The sequence below is a fragment of the Lepidochelys kempii genome, chromosome 6, assembly GCF_965140285.1.
Source record: "Lepidochelys kempii isolate rLepKem1 chromosome 6, rLepKem1.hap1, whole genome shotgun sequence".
Taxonomy (NCBI): Eukaryota; Metazoa; Chordata; order Testudines; family Cheloniidae; genus Lepidochelys; species Lepidochelys kempii.
This window is the reverse complement of record NC_136385.1, coordinates 19,807,066-19,826,349: the sequence shown is the minus strand read 5'-3', so window position 1 is coordinate 19,826,349 and position 19,284 is coordinate 19,807,066. Positions and strand designations below refer to the sequence as shown.

Sequence of the window (19,284 nt, the reverse complement as noted above, 5' to 3'; positions counted from 1 at the left end):
TCAATTGTTTTTCCCCTTAGACTTGCTTCCCATGGGATTTTACCTACCAACTCCCTGAGTTTGCTAAAGTCTGCCTTCTCAAAATCCACTGTCTTTATTGTGTTGTTCTCCCTCCTACCATTCCTTAGAATCATGAATTCTACCATTTCATGATCACTTGCACCCAAGTTGCCTTCCACTTTCAAATTCTCAACCAGTTCCTCCCTATTTGTCAAAATCAAATCTAGAACAGCCTTCTCCTACTAGCTTTCTTCACCTTCTGAAATAAAAAATGGTCTCCAATACATTCCAAGAACTTTGGATAATCTGTGCCCTGCGATGTTATTTTCCCAACAGATGTCTGGGTAGTTAAAGTCCCCCATCGCCACCAAGTCCTGAGCTTTGGATGATTTGGTTAGTTGTTTAAAAAAAGCCTCATCCACCTCTTCTTCCTGGTCTGGTTGTCTGTAGTAGGCCCCTACCATGACATCACCCTTGGTTTTTACCCCTTTTATATTTACCCAGAGACTTTCAACAAGTCTGTCTTTTATTTCTATCTCAACCTCAGTTCAAGTGTATACATTTTTAATTTATAAGGCAACACCTCCTGCCTTTTTTCCCTGCCTGTCCTTCCTGAGCAAGCTGTATCCTTCTATACCAATATTCCAGTCATGCATATTATCCCACCAAGTCTCCGTGATGCCAGCTATGTAATAGTTGTATTTATTTACTAGCATTTCGAGTTTTTCCTACTTATTCCCCATACTTCTCGCATTAGATACAGACATCTAAGATACTGATTTGATTTCCATGCCCAGTTCTGTCTTGTCTCTCCCTTATTTCTGCTATAACAGCCCTTGCTCCCCCCAGATTCTATCCCTTTCTTAATGATGCCCAAAATTTTTTGACTGCCGCTGCACATTGAATGGATATTTTCAGAGAACTATCGACAGTGACTGCAAGATATCTTTCTTGAGTGGTAACAGCTAATTTATACCCCATCATTTTATATGTATAGTTGGGATTATGTTTTCCAATGTGCATTACTTTGCATTTATCAACACTGAATTTCATCTGCTATTTTGTTGCCCAGTCACCCAGTTTTGAGAGATCCTTTTGTAGCTCTTCACAGTCTGCCTGGGACTTAACTATCTTGAGTAGTTTTGTATCATCTGCAGATTTTGCCACCTCGCTGTTTACCTCTTTTTCCAGATCATTTATGAATATGTTGAATAGGACTGGTCTCAGTACAGACCCCTGGGGGACACCACTGTATACCTCTCTCCATTCTGAAAACTGATAATTTATTTCTACCCTTTGTTTCCTATCTTTTAACCAGTTACCAATCCATGAGAGGACCTTCCCTCTTAACCTATGACAGTTTACTTTGCTTAAGAGCCTTTGGTGAGGGACCTTGTCAAAGGCTTTCTGAAAATCTAAGTACACTATATCCAATGGATCCCCCCGTCCACATGCTTGTTGACCCCCTCAAAGAATTCTAGTAGATTGGTGAGGCATGATTTCCCTTTACAAAAACCATGTTGACTCTTCCCTAACAAAATATGTTCATCTGTGTGTCTGACAATTTTGTTCTTTACTATAGTTTCAACCAGCTTGCCCAGTACTGAAGTCAGGCTTACCGGCCTGTAATTGCCAATATCATCTCTGGAGCCCTTTTAAAAAATTGGAGTCACATCAGCTATCCTCCAGTCATCTGGTACAGAAGCTGATTTAAATGACAGGTTACAGACTACAGTTAGTAGTTCTGCAATTTCGCATTTGAGTTCCTTCAGAACTCTTGCGTGAATACCATCTGGTCCTGGTGACTTATTACTATTTAATTTGTCAATTTGTTCCAAAACCTCCTCTAATGACATCTCAATCTGGGACAGTGCCTCAGATTTGTCACCTAAAAAGAATGGCTCAGGTTTGGGAATCTCCCTCACATCCTCAGCAGTGAAGACAGATGCAAAGAATTCATTTAGTGTCTCTGCAATGGCCTTATCGTCCTTGAGTGCTCCTTTAGCATCTCGATTGTCCAGTGGCCCCACTGATTGTTTAGCGGGCTTCCTGCTTCTGATGTACTTAACATTTTTGCTATTACTTTTTGAACCTTTGGCTAACTGTTCTTCAAATTCTTTTTTGGCCTTCCTAATCATATTTTTACACTTCATTTGCCAGAGTTTATGCTCCTTTCTATTTTCCTCACTAGGATTTAACTTCCACTTTTTAAAGGATGCCTTTCTGCCCCTCACTGCTTCTTTTACTTTGTTGTTTAGCCACAGTGGCTCTTTTTTGGTTCTCTTATTATGTTTTTTAATTTGGGCTACACATTTAAGTTGAGCCTTTATTATGGTGTCTTTAAAAAGTTTCCATGCAGCTTGCAGGGATTTTACTTTTGGTGCTGTACCTTTTAATTTCTGTTTCACTAACTTCCTCATTTTTGTCTAGTCCCCCTTTCTGAAATTAAATGCTACAGTGTTGGGCTACTGTGGTGTTTTCCCCACCACAGGGATGTTAAATTTAATTATATTATGGTCACTATTACCAAGCAGTCCAGCTATATTCACCTCTTGGATGAGATCCTGTGCTCCGATTAGGACTAAATCAAGAATTGCCTCTCCTCTTGTGGGTTCCAGGACTAACTGCTCCAAGAAGCAGTCATCCATCTTATTATTTGGACTTCTAGATTGGTATATAAGCACTTTTAAAAACTTGTCACTTTTTAGCTGTCTGCCATTACGTGATGTAATTGAATGGGACTTTTTTTCATTTGGCTGTTTCTCATCAGATCCTACCTGTATTTTTATCATCTTTCATCCTCTCCTCCTTACTAGGACATAGACAATCTCCATTAATAGATCCTCCCCTAAGGGATGTCTCTGTCCACACCATGTGCTCCTCCGCACCTGTCGGCTTTCCCCCAGCCCTTAGTTTAAAAACTGCTCTATGACCGTTTTAATTTTAAGTGCCAGCAATCTGGTTCCATTTTGGTTTAGGTGGAGCCCATCCTTCCTGTATAGTCTCCCCCTTTCCCAAAAGTTTCCCCAGTTCCTAACCAATCTAAACCCCTCTTCCCTACACTATCATCTCATCTATGCATTGAGATCCTGCAGTTCTGCCTGTCTAACTGGCCCTGCGTATGGAACTGGAAGCATCTCAGAGAATGTTACCATGGAGGTTGTGGACTTCAATCTCTTACCTAGCAGCCTAAATTTGGCCTCCAGGACGTCTCTCCTATTCCTCCCTATATCATTGGTACCTACATGTACCATGACCACGGCTCCTCCCCAGCACGACACATAAGCCTATCTAGATGCCTCGAGAGATCCGCAACCTTCGCACCAGGCAGACAAGTCACCATGCAGTTCTCCTGGTTATCGCAAACCCAGCTATCTATGTTTCTAATGATCAAATCACCCATTACTAATGCCTGTCTCTTCCTAATAACTGGAGTTCCCTTCCCTGGAGAGGTATCATCCATGTGAGAGGATACCACGTCATCATCTGGAAGGAGGGTCCCAACTGTGGGATCATTTCCCTTTGCTCCAGTTGGGTGTTCTCCTTCCCTGAGACTTTCATCCTCCTCAACAGCACAGAGGCTGTCAGACTGGGGTGGGACCATTCTACTGTGTCTCGGAAAGTCTCATCTGTGTACCTCTCTGTCTCCCTTAGCTCCTCCAGCTCAGCCACCTGGGTCTCCAAAGTCCGTACACAGTCTCTGAGGGCCAGGAGCTTCTTGCACCGAATGCACACATATACCACCTGTCCATAGGGCAAGTAATCATACATGCTGCATTGGGTGCAATAAACTGGACAGCCCCCACTCTGTTGCTGGACTTCTGCCTGCATTCTCTTTTTACTCCTGAAGCTCATTCCTTTGTTGGTGTTTTGTTTTTATCAGGGGGTGTTTTTAGCTTAAAGTTTAAAGAATGTTAACTTTATCTAGCTTTCCCCCCACTCGCCCTGGAGAACTCTCTTGCAAAACTCCCCTGTTCGCCACTCCTGTTCACTAGCACCTCTGGTCACTTACGAGTGAGTGGGCTTTTTAAAGCCTTGGTCTTCCTGAGTTGCCCTGCCCCCTGGTTAAGGGTTGATGGGTGCTAAAGGGCTTAAGGATCAAAGCCTTGTTAAGAAGCTTTCAGCCTTGCCTAGCAGGCTGCTAGGCTCAGCACAAAAACGGTCAACCCACGGTCCCCCAAATAAACAGACCACACGTTATATTTCAGTCAAGCAGCAAGCACACCACAAACACACACACTACAGACAACAAACTTACGCCAAGGATCACATAATCGCTCCTCCTTCACCTGGAGAACTCCCTTGCAAAACGCCTCTGGTCACTTAGGAGCAGGCTTTTTAAAGTTGGAAAGTTTTTCCTAATCGCTAACCTAAATGTCCCCGGCTGCAGGTTAAGCCCATTGCTTCTTATCCTACCTTCAGTGAACATGGAGAAAAATTGATCGTGTCTGCATTGAGAATTAACACTTCTTTTCTTTCTTGCTTTTCCCCACAGAGTGAACTGTTTCGATCTAAGCGAAGAGAAACATCCAGAGCTGTATGCTGTCAAAAAGATAAAACCTGAGCTGTACATATGGTAGGTCAGTGATACTCAGACCTCAGTGGATAAGGAGCCAAATTAGGGATGAACGCTACCCAAAAGAACCACAGGAGTTTGAATTCATTGTTTCATTTACTGTAATACTATTCATATTTAAGCAGTATGATGGGAAATATTTAGTTTACATATATATATACTCACACCAAATAAGTTAATAACTTAGTGCAAGTTGATAACTTTGTTGATTAATGATATAGTAAAAGCATCCTGATTGGTTAATGACTTAAATTGGTTAATAATTAAATCACCCAGTGTTTTAATATCATGTGCTGCAAAGAGCCACAGGAGACACATCAAAGAGCCACTTGCAGCTTGCGAGCCGCAGTCTGAGTATCACTGTGGTAGGTTGATGAGTGGGAGCCATTGCACCAAGGTGGCTCTGGCTTGACTGCCCTGCCACTCGCTAGGACAGCAGCCAGGGAGAGGGATCCCATGCCCCACCCCCAGTGACTCCAGCAGCTTATTTCAGCATCTGGGGTAGGGGACTAGGTAGAGATTGTCAAAGCCAGCCCTCCTGCCTGAGGGTGAGACTCAGGAGTAGGAGCTGGATTTGTTCCACGCTTGGTCTGACCTTTGGGGGAAAGGTAGGAGGTAGGGGACCAGGACCTAGGGGAGGGGAGATGTGGGATCATGAGATGGAGGAGTCTGGGAACCTCCCTTTTCAGTCTTTGTGAGTTCAGCAGGGAAACTCAGGAACCATCTTTGGATCCAGAGGGGAATTGTCATTCTGTTCCGAAAGCTCAGACACTGTTTGGGTCTCTACAAATGGTTTGTAGTTTTACACGATTCCACAGCTATTAAGTCAGTATTATCTGTATCTATCTGCAACACTTGTTTATCCTGGATGTACATTTCTGTGTCAGCTTTGCAGGAGTCCAATAAAGATCATGAATCAAGAAATATTGTTCCACTTTAAAGTTTGTGTTTCTTGCCATTGTGTGTGCTAATGCACAAAAATTCTCCCGTTCTCTAGAACTAGGGAAGTTCTCAGAGGTGTTAGCCAGACATTTTTTCATGGTTTCTGTTTCTTATCCGTGACAGCCGTGTGGGCAAAAATGACAGTGTTTTTTTAAACTTCTTTGGGTGCTCCTGGCTTTTTCAGAAAGTTCTAAACTAGTTCACACACTGTGACTATGTAGATGAAGATCCATTACCCTCTGAGTGGGCACTTGTACAGTGTTCTCCTACAATACAGTCTTACACAATTTTTTGGAAATTCTTGAAAATGATGCAGAGGGGTGAGATGCTTTAGGGACAGACCCAGGACTATTGGAGAAGTTTTTGGTCATAAAGCATGAGTTCTTCCCCCCCCACCCCCCCAGGCATGTGGAGGTGGATTTTGATAGGCCATGTCTGCCGCCAGGTACTTGGAGTGACTAGTAATAAGAATACAGAGAAGGTGTCACACACACAGACACACACACCATTTCCGAATGCTTCTCATTACTCTTGTGCACGTGAAGTGCATTAGATATGATTTTTAAAAAGTTTCAGCTCTCTGAGGAAACACGCTTTTGTTCCCTTCCATACCGAGGGCAACTTAGCTCAGGAGCCATACATTGGATTTTTCAGTATGTGAGTTTATAGCAATTGGAGCAGCCGTGCAGCAGTTTATCCTGCTAACCCTGGGTTGGTTTGCATGGTAATGATTCCTCTCTTACAGGACTAGGATGGAGCCAAGAGGTTGCTGTGACACAAGGGCCAAATTCTGCCCTTAGTTACATCCGTGCAACTCCACTGACTCATGGAAGTTACACGTGGACAAGACCCAGGATCTTCCTGCCAGCGCAGGATTGTTCCTGGAGAAGCCAAAGGGGCTGCACAGGGAGTAACTCAAGGTGGAATTTGACCCTAACACTCTGGGTGATTCTCCCCTGCACGGCCCCGTGTACAGACAGCCGCATCTGAGCAAAGCTGGTGTGAAGAGCGAATTAAACCTTACTGGGGAATTTCCCCCACTCTGTAGGCCCAATACTGCTGCCATTGGAATCAACTGCACAAGTCCCATTGAGTTCTGTGGAGCCAAAATGGGCTTTATGGGCCTGATCCAAAGTCTCCATGAAACAGCTACCTCTAGAGAAACCTTCACACCATATCCACTATATCCCCCAACCAAGGGGTTGCCCTGCCTGGTTCCCCCCAAAACCCCAGCACCCACATCCCCACTATTCCAGAGCTCCTAGCTCCCTGCTCCACCCCCACTGGGGTGGGAGCTGGACTTTGCCAGTGAGACCCCCAGAATCCTCAACCCCCTACCCGAGGTGACTGCCAGGGGACTCCCAACCCCCAAAACCTCTGTGTGCCTCTGACCCTTCAGTCCACTCCTCTGCCATCCCCATGTGGCTCTGACTCACGGCTCTCATGTGCCTCTGCTGCCCCCTCTGCTCCCCGCCCCACGTGTCTGCACAGCCCATGCTGGGGGAAGTGTGGAGCAGAGCTGCCCCAGGGCGAGGGCAGGGAGCACAGCACCTGCTACCCCCCTTCAAGGTGCGTTACACCCCCCGTGTGTGCCAGTTCCTCTCTGTGGGCTGGTGCCTCAGCCCCACCACTCCTGCTTCCTGCCCCTGTGGGGTGACATGGAGGGAGCAACCTCTGCACTGCCCTGAGCACAGGGACTGCAATTGTGCCTGGCCCTTACACAGGCTGTGCAAGTTGGAGGGGAAGCTCCTTGTGCCCCTCCCCATCTGTGTACCTGTGTGAAAGCATCTGAGTTAGTCTACAGTAGGGCCGTCTGTGAGGAACATCAGAGAGACCCTACTGTGCTGGGCAGATGGAATTCAGTATTGACAAGCCCAAAGTAATGCACATAGGAGGGAATAATTGGAACCATTCGTACGTGTTACTGGGCTCTCAAAACGGGCAATTACTTCCAGAGAAAATATTTGAAGGGGGAAAAAAATTATTTATTTGAAAATGTTAATGAAAATGTTCAGTTTTTGTTTACCTGAAGAAGGTGGGGGGGGGGGGAGGGGAGGTAAGAGATGGGGGGAAGCCCCCAACTATTCACCCTGATTTGAATTGAAATAGATTTTTGATTTAAGAGAAAAACTGGACTATTCTGAATGATACAAAAATGAGAAACGTTTTGTGTTGTTCAATGATCCGTTTTTTCCATTGAGAGGCTTTGGTGAGAAGATTTCAACAGCTCAGGGAAAATCCCTCAGCGATATTAGGGACAGCTCAGTCTTAATTTCAACTCCCCCCAACCCCATCCCACACAGAGCCCTTGTGAAGCCGCCTGAAGGAATCATGCACATGGAGGGCAGGCAGGGACCTCAAGCGGTTGTCTAGTCCCTCCCCCACACGGGGCCAGGATTAGGGATGGGAAGGCCTGCGGCACATTTGCGAATAGCTGTTTGTCTTTCTGTTGGATTTTTTCCTCCTCTGAGCCCTGGAAGGGGTTAGCTCCAGTGGAGGGGGTGAGTTTCCACCCATGGGCCTGTACTGTTGACTGCCCTGGGCCAGGCAACGAGGAGATGGGTGAGTACATGACCCCGTTGCACCCCAAAGGGGACGCAGTGGAGGGGCTGGGCCCTTGACAGACAGGTTTCATTTCCTGGGTTCTCGTGCTGTCCCAGTACTACCAGCTTTCCAGTTTCGCTCTGAGCAGAGCTTAGAGCCCTGTTCGTCCATCTTGGGTTACAGGTTTGAGGGTTAGAAAGAAACTTCTCCTGTGGGCAAGGTACTCAAAAACTGTCCCCTGTGTAGTTTCTTGCATCTTCCTCTGGAGCACCTGGCACTGGCCGCTCTCAGCGAGAGGTCACTGGACTGCTATAGCAATTTCTGTGTTTCCTCTTGCATTTGTTTGTGTGTGGTCTGTTCATTCGGTGATGGGATGAAGAGTGACAGGTAGTGACAATTTTCAGAGTAGCAGCCGTGTTAGTCTGTATTCGCAAAAAGAAAAGGAGGACTTGTGGCACCTTAGAGACTAACCAATTTATTTGAGCATAAGCTTTCGTGAGCTACAGCTCACTTCATCAGATGCATTCTGTGGAAAATACAGTGGGGAGATTTATATACACACAGAACATGAAAAAATGGGTGTTACCATACACACCATAAGGAGAGTGATCACTTAAGATGAGCTATTACCAGCAGGAGGGCAGAAGTGGAGGGGAGGGAGAAAACCTTTTGTAGTGATAATCAAGGTGGACCATTTCCAGCAGTTAACAGGAACGTCTGAGGAACAGTGGGGTGGGGGGGGTGGGGGTGGGGGTGGGGGGGGAGGGAAATAAACATGGGGAAATAGTTTTACTTTGTGTAATGACACATCCACTCCCAGGTCTGTAATCGAGTGACCAGAGAGATTGAAAAAAGAAAAGGAGTACTTGTGGCCAGTGACCAGAGAGATTGAAGTGTTCTCTGACTGGTTTATGAATGTTATAATTCTTGACATCTGATTTGTGCCCAGTTATTCTTTTACGTAGAGACTGTCCAGTCTGAGCAATGTGCATGGCAGAGGGGCATTGCTGGCACATGTTATAGTTCTTGACATGCCATCATTCATAAACCAGTCGGAGAACACTTCAATCTCTCTGGCCAACCACAAGTCACACAAGCAATTCCCTTGGACACTGCAGTTTCCCAGTATCACCGCCAGTGACACTTGTTATGGGGATGAATGGTTATGAAAACCAATACCCCAGTAAAAGGAAAAAGATTCTCTCAAAGGACCCCAAAGGACCAAGCCCCAGACCCACATCAAAATACAAATCAGATCTTTCCCACAAAGCATACTGTTGCCAATCCTTTAGAATCTAAAATCTAAAGGTTTATTCATAAAGGGGAAAAGATATAGATGAGAGCTAGAACTGGTTAAGTGAAATCAATTACATACAGTAATGGCAAAGTTCTTGGTTCAGGCTTGCAGCACTGATAGAATAAACTGCAGGTTCAAATCAAGTCTCTGGAGGACATCCACAGCTGGGATGGATCATTCAGTCCTTTGTATAGAGCTTCAGTTTGTAGCAAAGTTCCTCCAGAGGTATGAAGCAGGATTGAAGACAAGATGGAGGTGAGGAATCAGCCTTTTATAGTCTCTTGCCATGTGGTCTTTGCTTTCTTTGTCCCAAGGACACTCTGTCCAGCACGTGGCATAGAAAAACCTTAGAGTTCTGTCCATAGTCAGGTCCCTCCATACCTTGCTGAGTGACAAGGTATATCTGCCTTCTCTCAATGGGTGGATTGTATCGCTGATGGTCCTTAATGGACCATCAAGCAGGCTAGGCAGAGTTGACACCAACTAGTCTGGGGTGTTCCCCGGAAGCATAGCACAAGTTTGAAATACAGACAGAATAGAGCCAATATTCATAACTTCAGCTACAAAAATGATACACATGTACAGATAGCATAATTATAAACAGCCAATCATAACCTCTCCGTAGACCCCTTACACAACAACCTTGATACAATATTGGCTGCAGATATATAACAGTGATCGCAACAGTGATCTATACAGTTACAGATTATGTCAATAACATCACAGGAGGTGACATGGCATCAGTGAGACTGATACTGGAATACTGCATCCAGTTTTGTGTCCTCATTTGAAAAAGATGTTGTGAAATTGGAGCTGGGGCAGCAAAGAGCCACCAAATGTTCTGCGGGCTGGAGAAAAATGCCTTCTAGGGAGTGATTGAAAGAGCTCAACCTGTTTATCTTATCAAAAGAAGATTGAAAGGTGACTTCATTGAAGTGTTGAAGTGCCTTAATGAAGAGACAATATTGGGTATTAACGGGCTCTTTAATCTAGCAGAGAAAGGCATAACAAGACCCAATGGCTGGAAGGTGAAAAGAGACAAATTCATATTACAAATAAGGCACAAATATTCAACAGCGAGGATGATTCACCACAGGAACAAGCTACCAAGGAAAGTGGTGGATTCTCCATCTCTTGATGTCATTTAATGAAGACTAGATGCCTTTCTGGAATGTGTTTGCTCCAAAAGTAGCTATTGTGTCATACAGGAGGCCTGTGATATGCAGGGGGTCAGATTAGCTGCTCTAATGGTCTCTTCTGGCCATGAAGTCTACTAATTTCTGAAAAACTGAGTGTAGCATTGGGAGCAGCATCTGATGTTTTACTGTCTTGCCGGCTTGCTTCCTAGAATGAATACTCATTGAGTGGAGTGATCCACAGGGAGTAGCTCAAGCCTGGCCAGCGGCAGGACATTAGCACAACGAGGGAGGGGTGTGGCAGTGACAACACAAAGGCCTTTTGCAGGACCTCAGACTATTGGTCAAAGGTGGTGGGGAGGTGGTGACCTCACAGAGAGATGCTGACATCAGCCAGGCAGGACAGGGGTGAGGGGCCAGGGAAACCTCAGAGACCCGTGTGTCTTTGCTTCAGCAAGTCTCCCTCTCGAGGTCTCTCTCTGAGGACTGAGAGAGTATTAGGGTTCACGTACGTGAGCGCGAGGAGGAACCTCTTTCAAGTTTTCTCCTTTCCTTTTACTGATTTGACTAGAAAACAGACGTCCCTGTTTAGAAGGTAAGAGCCTCCTCGAGGTCTGAAACCTGTTCAGTCTGCTCTGTCTGGTGACAGTTGAATTCTAGGCTTGGAAAACACGAGCTTAAAGAGGCAAAATTTTATTCCACTCTAGAATTTTGTCCCTTAGAATCACTGGGGACATTTGGGTTTATCCTTTTTGTTTCATCTTTTCCTCCATCCCTCCCTCCTTTCTCTTCTTCTCTTGCTTCTTTTGTCCTTTTTCCTGTTTCCCTCTCAACACCAGGAGGTGTGTGTGTGTGTGTATGTGTCATGGGGGAGTGCTCTGCAGCTCCCACTGTGGGAGGTCCACCCAAAAATGTGGGGCTGAAATAGTGCTCAGGCAGTGATCCCCACCAGTGACCTGGGCCATCCTTTGGGCTCTTTGGTGAGAACCCTCAGCATCCCGTCCTCCGTCTCTACCCTGATTGGCTGAGCAGGGGGTTATTGACAGGGAGGAAACTCAGGTCCTTGCTGTTCTCTTTTAAGACCAAGTAAATAAGTCATAACCAGTCATATGTTTGACGAATTTTGCTGCTTCTCTGCATTAATTGTCTCTGAGCAGTTCATGATTCTCTCTAACATTCCAGTTCTCCTAAAATACTTGCTGAATAATTACTGTGCACTGTTGTTGGTCTGGAGTTCATTTGAGAGCACTTTATTCAGGTCATTCAATGTATGAAATTCAAGATCCGATGGTTAGTTTGAAAATCAGGGCTCTTGGATCCTATTCCCAACTCTGCCACTGACTGGCTGTGTGACCTAAGACAAGTCAATTCTCCTTTCTCAGCCTTAGCTTCTCCCTCTTTCAAGTAGGGATAATAATGATCCATTCCTACCTACCTCACAGTGGGTGGAGAGTGTCACTAGGAGTCAATTCTCCTTTCTCAGCCTTAGCTTCTCCCTCTTTCAAGTAGGGATAATAATGATCCGCTCCTACCTACCTCACAGTGGGTGGAGAGTGTCACTAGGAGTAGTGCATAATATGAGGAGTCCTATCCCATTTACTCAGATCAGATTATGACATAACAGAATACTTCAAATATTCTCGCTTATTTCTATTTTTTTATTTTGAAATTGTTAAGAGCAGCAACTACTTAGCTCAGACTGAAGCATCTTATCTAATTTTCGAGATCTAAGTATCTCCTCTTTGTGTGCGACAAGACAATTGAGCACACTGTGACAAACAGGAGATGCTTTTGTTTCGAAACAAAATATTTTTGCAAAGAACTTTCATCCCACTTGTTATGATTTCAAGAAACAAACTGGTTTAGTCTGAATGGGATTTTCTGACAGAAACAGTTTCAATGAAATTTCCCCACCATCTCGATTCCTGGGCTCTATCCCTGCCTCTGGGGGGTTTGTTGTCCATTAGAACAGGAGTCAGGACTGGTAGCTTCTCTTCCTGGCTCTGCCACCGCCTTGCTGTGTAGGCCCTTGGGTAGGTCACTTCCCTTCTTGTACCTCAGGCTCCTCCCCATCTGTCCAATAGGGACAATTCTTGAACTCTGGGCAGTTGTGAGCCTGAGTGAGATAAGGGGCGTTAAAGCCCTCTGTGAAGGAGAAAGGATAGTTTCATGGTGTTTAGCACCAAGGAATTCTAAAGTTTGCTAAAATGTTTAGTCTGCGGAAACAAGAAATGGCCAGGGCCAAATTTTTTAACCATTGCCTTTTTTAAAGCCTATTCAGGGATGTGAGTCCCTGTCTTTTAGGTACCTGGGGTTCTTTGCCAGCAGGAGAGAAGAGGTTCCTGCCTCCATTTTTGTGGCCTTTACAGTCCAGGTGCTGTGCCCCAGTTCTCGTCTGAGATCCCTGAAAGAGAACATCTTCCCATCCATTAACAAGACAGGACCTATCTTAAAAAGGGGAATAAAGAGAACCCTGTGACTTGCAGACTAGCTAGCCTCACTTCCATAGCTGGAAAGATACTGGAATACATTATTAAACAATCAGTTTGTCAGCACCTACAGGATAATTTGGTTCTTAGGACTAGTGAGCATGGATTTGTCAAGAACAAATCATTCCAAACCAAACCTATTTCCTTCTTTGACAGGGTTACGGGCCTAGTGGATGTGGGTAAACAGTAGATGTGATCTATCTTGGTGTTACTAAGGCTTTTGACATAGCACAAGCAAACTAGGGAAATGTGGTCTAGATGCAATTAGTGTAATGTGGGTGCAGAGCTGGTTGAAAGCCCATACTCCAAGAGCCCTTCTCCATGTTTGGCTGTCCAATGGAGAGGGTGTACCTAGTGGGTCCAGCAGGGGATCAGTACGGGGTCCGGTACTATTCAATATTTTCATTAATGATTTGGAAAATGGAGTGGAGAGTATGCTTCTAAAATTTGCAAATGACACCAAGCACTTTGGAGCACAGAATTAGAATTCAAAACGCCCTTAACAAATTGGAAACTTGGTCTTCCTGAGCCAGACTCCATGGCTGGGCCCCTCTCTATAGACTGGGCTGAAGTGAAACCCCAGAGCCAAACACCCTTCCCCCTGGGCAGTGCGCGCCGACCTTTAATGGTCAGATGCTGCTTAGCACTGTCAGAGCAGCTTTTGCTGGGGGATTCTCCCAGTACTTTCCAATTGTTGGAAAGTATTAAATCTCCATTTGACTGCTGGGGACAGAGACATAGAGGGGGGAGCAACTTGCCCAAAGTCTCACAGGAAAAGGAAAACAACCAGCAATGGAACTAATAGGAAACCCAGCAATGGAACTCAGGAGTCCTGACTCCCAATCCCCTGGTCCAGTCACTCCAGCGGAGCACACTCCCTCTCAAAGGTAGGGGGAGCGGACATGAGGGCCTGGTCGTAATTGCCAGCTGTGGGAGAGAGTGTGAAGCAGTAGTTAGAGAAGTGGCCTGGAAATAAGGACTGCTGGGTCCCATCCATAGCTCTGCCACTTGGTGTGACTCTGAGCCTGTAGCTTCCCCTCCCCAGGCCTGTTTCTCATCAGTAGGGTTGGGGTCGCAGTCCCAACAGCCCAGGGGGGTTGGGAGGCTCCAGGAAGGTGTGTAAAGTGCTGGGATGTCAGGATCCTGGAGGCGCTGTCACCTCCGCACTAGGCCCGTGTTCTGCACCCCATGCTGCTGGCCGAGTTTCTCCGTCCATTGGCAATAAGACAGACTCTTGTTTTCACAGCCAGTCGATCGCCCAGTGTCATCACCCTGGCTGGGCAGGGTAACTCCTCAGGTCACCACCATGCTCTCCAGCCTGCCTTGGGCTTGGAGAGTGAGGAGAAGGGCGAGGGACAAGACTGAACATCCTCCATCCATCGCTCCATCACCTAGAGCAAGGGAGTGGCATTAGGGTTCCTCTGTGGCATTCCCTGTCTGTCTGGGGAGCGGCAGAAAGAGTGGGAGAGAATCTCTCCCAAAGGAGATTGGATTTGCAAACAGCCCCCAGGATCCCCTTGCTCTCAGACCAGGGAGGGCTTCTCCAGAGCCGTCTCCAGCGTGTTTGGAAAGGTCCCAGCAATGGGGCTCCCAGCCCTTCCCTTGTGGGAGACTGTTCCGCAGGCTGAGAGTCTCTGAGCTGGGCCAGACCCTGTGAGCTGCTGAGCATGGAAATCAATGGGAAACGAGGGGGCCCTGGCCTTGCTATGCCTAGGGACTTTGAAGTGGGGAATGGTTTCCCAGGAGAAGTCCGGACTCCTGGGTTCTGTTCCTTATCTAGCCTGGGGGGAATAAAGGAGGGCAGTGTGGCCTGGGATGGCAGGAGGGAGCAGCATGTCCAAAGTGACCGATGGTCTTTGAGACTGACCCCAGTGCTCGAAAAGGAGGAGACTCCTCGGTTATTGCCACACCAGGATGATGAGGGGGAATGTTGGGAGCAGATCATGCAATGAACTCCTGCCACTGTGTGTAGCTTGTACTCCCTGCACCCCTGTGGGGGGAGGAGGAGCTGCTCTGGCTGGGGCAGGGACGGGGAGGGACCAAAAAGGCTGGTTAGTGAGAGGCTGCCTTGACCCCAGACTCACTCCTGCTCCCCGCTCGGTTCCAGGATGGCCAGGCTCCCGAGGATGTTCAGGAAGAAGGCTCTGCAGGTGGCCCCAGAGCCTGAGGGAAGCAGCTGCCATCTTCCCCAGGAGCAGAGCGGCCCCTCCGTCCCCGCTGGCGGGGAAGGAGCTCCTGGCCGGGCCAGGAGGTGGAAGTGCCCAGCCTTCTGGCAGAGGAAGCTCACTCCCGGCACAGGCGCCAAGGTGGGAGAGGCACCGGCCAGGCCAAAATGGAGCTGGGCCAGGATGCAGGTGGGCAGGCAGGACCCAGCCCAGGAGCGGAACCAGGCAGGGTGGCTCTGGGGCTTCTTGTGTGGGCAGCAGCGGCCCCAGGAGCCCAGCCCTGATTCCTAGCAGGAGGCATCACCCTGCCCGGTCACTGAGGACCTTCCAGCCTCCCCAGAGCAGGAGGTGGAGGATCCCTGTCCCAGCACCAGCAGCTCGGCCCGCTCCCCATGGGACAGCAGCAGTGCCTGGGACTGGAGCAGCAGCGAGGCCGATGGACGCTTCTGCTTTGTTCCTGGTGAGGAGCCAGGCTGGGCTCAGGGAAGGGTGAGGAGGGGGCTGTGAACACCCTGGGACCAAGCCCTTGACCAGTGCTATGGGGCACAGGTCCCCAGCCCAGGTGTCTGGCCTGAGCCACGTGAAACCCACTGATAATAGATGCTGCCACTTTGGTCCTTGGTGCTCCATTGGGTGGGGGGGGGAGAGGAGACACCGCCCAGGGAGTCCAGGACAGTGGGGGGGGTCTCTTTGCTATGGGCTCCTGAAAAAGTTGGGGGCTGAAGGCATCACTGAGAGGGGGGAGTGTGGGGCCCGATCTGCCCTAGGTCCCAGAGGTGGGAAGGGGGCACATTGCCCCACCATGCCCCTGTCCTTCCCCTGAGTGGCAGCAGGAGTCACCCTGTCCCTTCTCTCCCTGGTGCAGGGACCGCCAGGGACTCAGAGGACAAGGAGGAGGAGGAATGGGTGGACGTGGTCACAGAGGAGGCTGCTCTCAAAAACATCTGAGAGCAGCTCCAGGGCCGAGAAAAGGTACAAACATTCCCCAGCTGTGCTGGAACCAAGATTGCCCTGTTCCTTCCCAGCATCCGAACCTCCTGCAGAGGGTCTTGGCCCTCATGAGCCACCACCCCTAATGGGGACCTTTCTCCTCCATTATCTAGGACCCCCAAGATGGGGGTGTTTGTCACACACCAGCCGGGGTCTCCTTCCCCCACAGGCACTGTCCCAGTTCCTGACCCTGCTGGTGTAGGAGTTGTGGGGGATTTGGACAATGGGTGGGTCCCCACTATCCCCCATTCAGGCCTAAGTCCTGCAGCTGGTATGGCTGGGGCAGGGAGGTCCCTGGCTAACTGGCTTTCTCTCCCCTAACTCCACTCTTGGTGGGCGCAGGATGAGGCCCAGCAGCTCATGTTCCTGCACGCCATCCACCCCGCGTGTCTCGCTGCACAGCAGAGAGGGCAGGACACACTGGAGCCACACTGCTGCAAGGAGGCTGTGGTGGAGAGGATTTTGGTGAGCGAAACACGGCACCCGGCAGCTGGAGGGTGGACAGAGACATGGGAGGGGCAGGGGTCTCCCCAGGCCGATGGTTGGGGGATGGCTGGTGCTGGAGGGGCAGCTGAGGGCAGGGATTGCTGGCTGAAGATTGGGGAGAAGAGACGGGAGAAATAGTGGGCAGGAAACGGAGGAGCGGGAGGCAGGTGGGGGGATCCTGCTGGCTGTGTGGGGTGCTGGCTGTGTAATCTCCTCATTGGGAAGTATCAGTGAGGCCCAAATCTCTCACACTCCTTTGTCTCCTTTGGGTCTCACAGGAGCTCATTGAGGAGCTTCCTGATGACGCTCCACCCGGCACCGTCCTCACTAACTCCCTGATAGCTGTGGGCAACCTCAGGTACCGAGACCCTCTTGCCCGGTTCCCCTAACCCCAGTGCTGCTCAGGCCCATGGCTGGGAGTCACTGCCCCTCCCACTCCTAGGTCACCTCCATGGCAGAGGTGGCAGGAAGGTTCACTCTCTCCTGGCTGCTCTGTTCTTTTCACTCCAGTAACATTGCAATGGCTTTGGGGAGAGGCTGACTCCCAGGATCAGATACAGGAGAGGCAGCAGGATCCAGGGAACAGGCACCATTCCTGCCCTGCCACTGTCTGTCTGGGAAACTTTGGCCTTATCATTCCCTGGCTCAGTGCCTCAGTTTCCATTCTCGCCAGCCTCTGCCTATTTCCCTGTAGGTTCACGTCCGTGTTGGTGCCAGTCCCACCCCTGCACTGCACAGTCTAATACTGGCTCCTCTCTCTTGCCAGCACCATGACACCTACTCTTGAGCCAGAGCTGGAGACCCACCTCCTTCAAGCTGCCCTGCACGCAGTCTTCACCCTGGGCATGGAGAAGGACACCACCCAAGTCCAGGTAGATCATGCTAAATCATGGATTGAAGAGCCAGCTGTCATTCTGCCATGAATTCTTGCTAATTGTCTGCAGTGGGATGTGAATGAGAGAGGCCAGAATATGTGTTTGGGGGTCTCACCAGTGCTTCCCAGAGACCCCCTCTTCCCATCCTGTAGCCCCAGTTTCCCTAATTCTGGCCCATGACTCGCCCTTGCTTTGCAGGATCTGCATAGGGTCTTGCCAGACCTCCTGGATGCCATGCTGGGGAACCTGCTGGCAGAGTCCCCAGACACCAACAGGCTCCACTACATCTTGGAGGTGAGCCCGATGAGAGGGGTGGGGGCAATTTTACCTTAACTTTTAGATCCATTTTCCAGTCTGTCCTCCTAGCTGGGCCCCCAGTGGGCCGTCCTTGGTCAGGGCAGTCAGTGCAATGCAGCATCAGGCCCTTCCTCCTTGAAGGACAGAGGAAGGAGCTGGGACTTCAAGCCAGAGCTCTGCCTGGTTCTGTTGAGCACTAACCATGGGGCCCCTGGCTGGCTTGGGGACTGAGAGTCTGAACCCCTCCTGTGAGATCCAGAAGATGGTCCTCAGAGAAGAGTCACAGGCTCATTCCTAGAGAAACAGGAGGACCCCAGAGAATCAGCCCTTGTCTCTGACAGGCCCCGAGATTCCTGTGGGGATTGTGCTCACACTCAGTCCCTTCACCCAACCAAGGAGTTGAGAGTCAGGGAGGGGTGAGGGGTCTGTCTCCTTCCTGGTGAGCTGTTCAGGAATCACGAGTTCAGGGAGGATGGGACGAGCCCCGACACCGAGCATTGTTCCAATCTAGAGAGACAATGACAAGTTGTGACCTACAAGCATCATCCTGGGGGCAACAATCCACTTCTCAAGCTCTGTGATCAATGAATCAGATATTCCTCCCCGCACACAATGTCTCGGCCCCCTGGGGATGGGGAGGAGCTCATTAGCACAACACTTGCACCTGCCCATTGATCCTTAGCTGCCTCCTTTCCCCACAGCACATTAACTACTGGATCATGTCCAAGGTGTTGCGAGAGAGAGCCAGGGCCATTAGGAGCAGCACGGCCCTGCTCGGATCCACCATCACCCTCCCTGAGTTAGACGTAAGTGGCCTTTGACCCCAGCTTCCTGACTCCAGGCGTAGGTGGGCTGGCTCCAATGGGCTGTAGGATCGGCTGCTGCAGGGGCTGTGGGTTAGGAGTGTTCCTCTTGGGGAGACAGAGTCAAAGCAGAGAATGAGCCTGGCTTGAGTCAAGTTCTTCTTGTCCTGGTTAAGTGGTGACTTTTGCTTTTGAGGGGACCATGCTCCAGATTCATGCCTTCCTGTCATCCTGGAGCAGCTGGGGAAGCAAATCCTCATGGAGGGCCGTGCCCGCATCCCTATGCTCCAGGCTCCCTTGCAGGAAGAGAAAATTAAGGATCTAGCTCTAGCTCCTATCCTCTAGCATCTCCTGCAGAGGGGCTAAGGAGAAGGAGAGTCCTGGACCAGGCGAGGACTGGGAGATGACAGGAAAATGCTGATGGTGTCCTGTCTCCCTCTCTCTTCCATTAGAACTCAGCTGAATTCCCCAGGATGGGTCACCATGTGGCACAGCTGGCTCTGTTTGTCGGTGACCCAGCCAAGGACATCAGCCGGCAGGCCAAGGAGGGGGTTTACCGGATCTACCAGCTGCTGCTGCACCAGAGAGGTAAGGAACCCAGCTGGGAAATGGCACCTGAGAGAAGAGTGAGACTGGGACCTCAGCCAATTTCTCTCAGACTGACCCCGGCTGGAGGATGAGTCT

General features: G+C 49.1%; 1 protein-coding gene across 2 annotated transcripts in view; it reads left to right on the top strand.

Moving 5' to 3' along the window:
• LOC140912512 (NACHT, LRR and PYD domains-containing protein 3) overlaps positions 1-5,500 on the top strand; it is a 65,412-nt gene extending 59,912 nt beyond the window's left edge. For both annotated transcript variants that reach the window (XM_073347003.1, XM_073347002.1), the window contains exon 12: positions 4,496-5,500. In XM_073347003.1, coding sequence (XP_073203104.1) covers positions 4,496-4,580 — 85 coding nt within the window. In that variant the 3' untranslated portion in view covers positions 4,581-5,500. The remainder of the gene's footprint in view (positions 1-4,495) is intronic.
• The last annotated feature ends 13,784 nt before the right edge of the window (positions 5,501-19,284 follow it).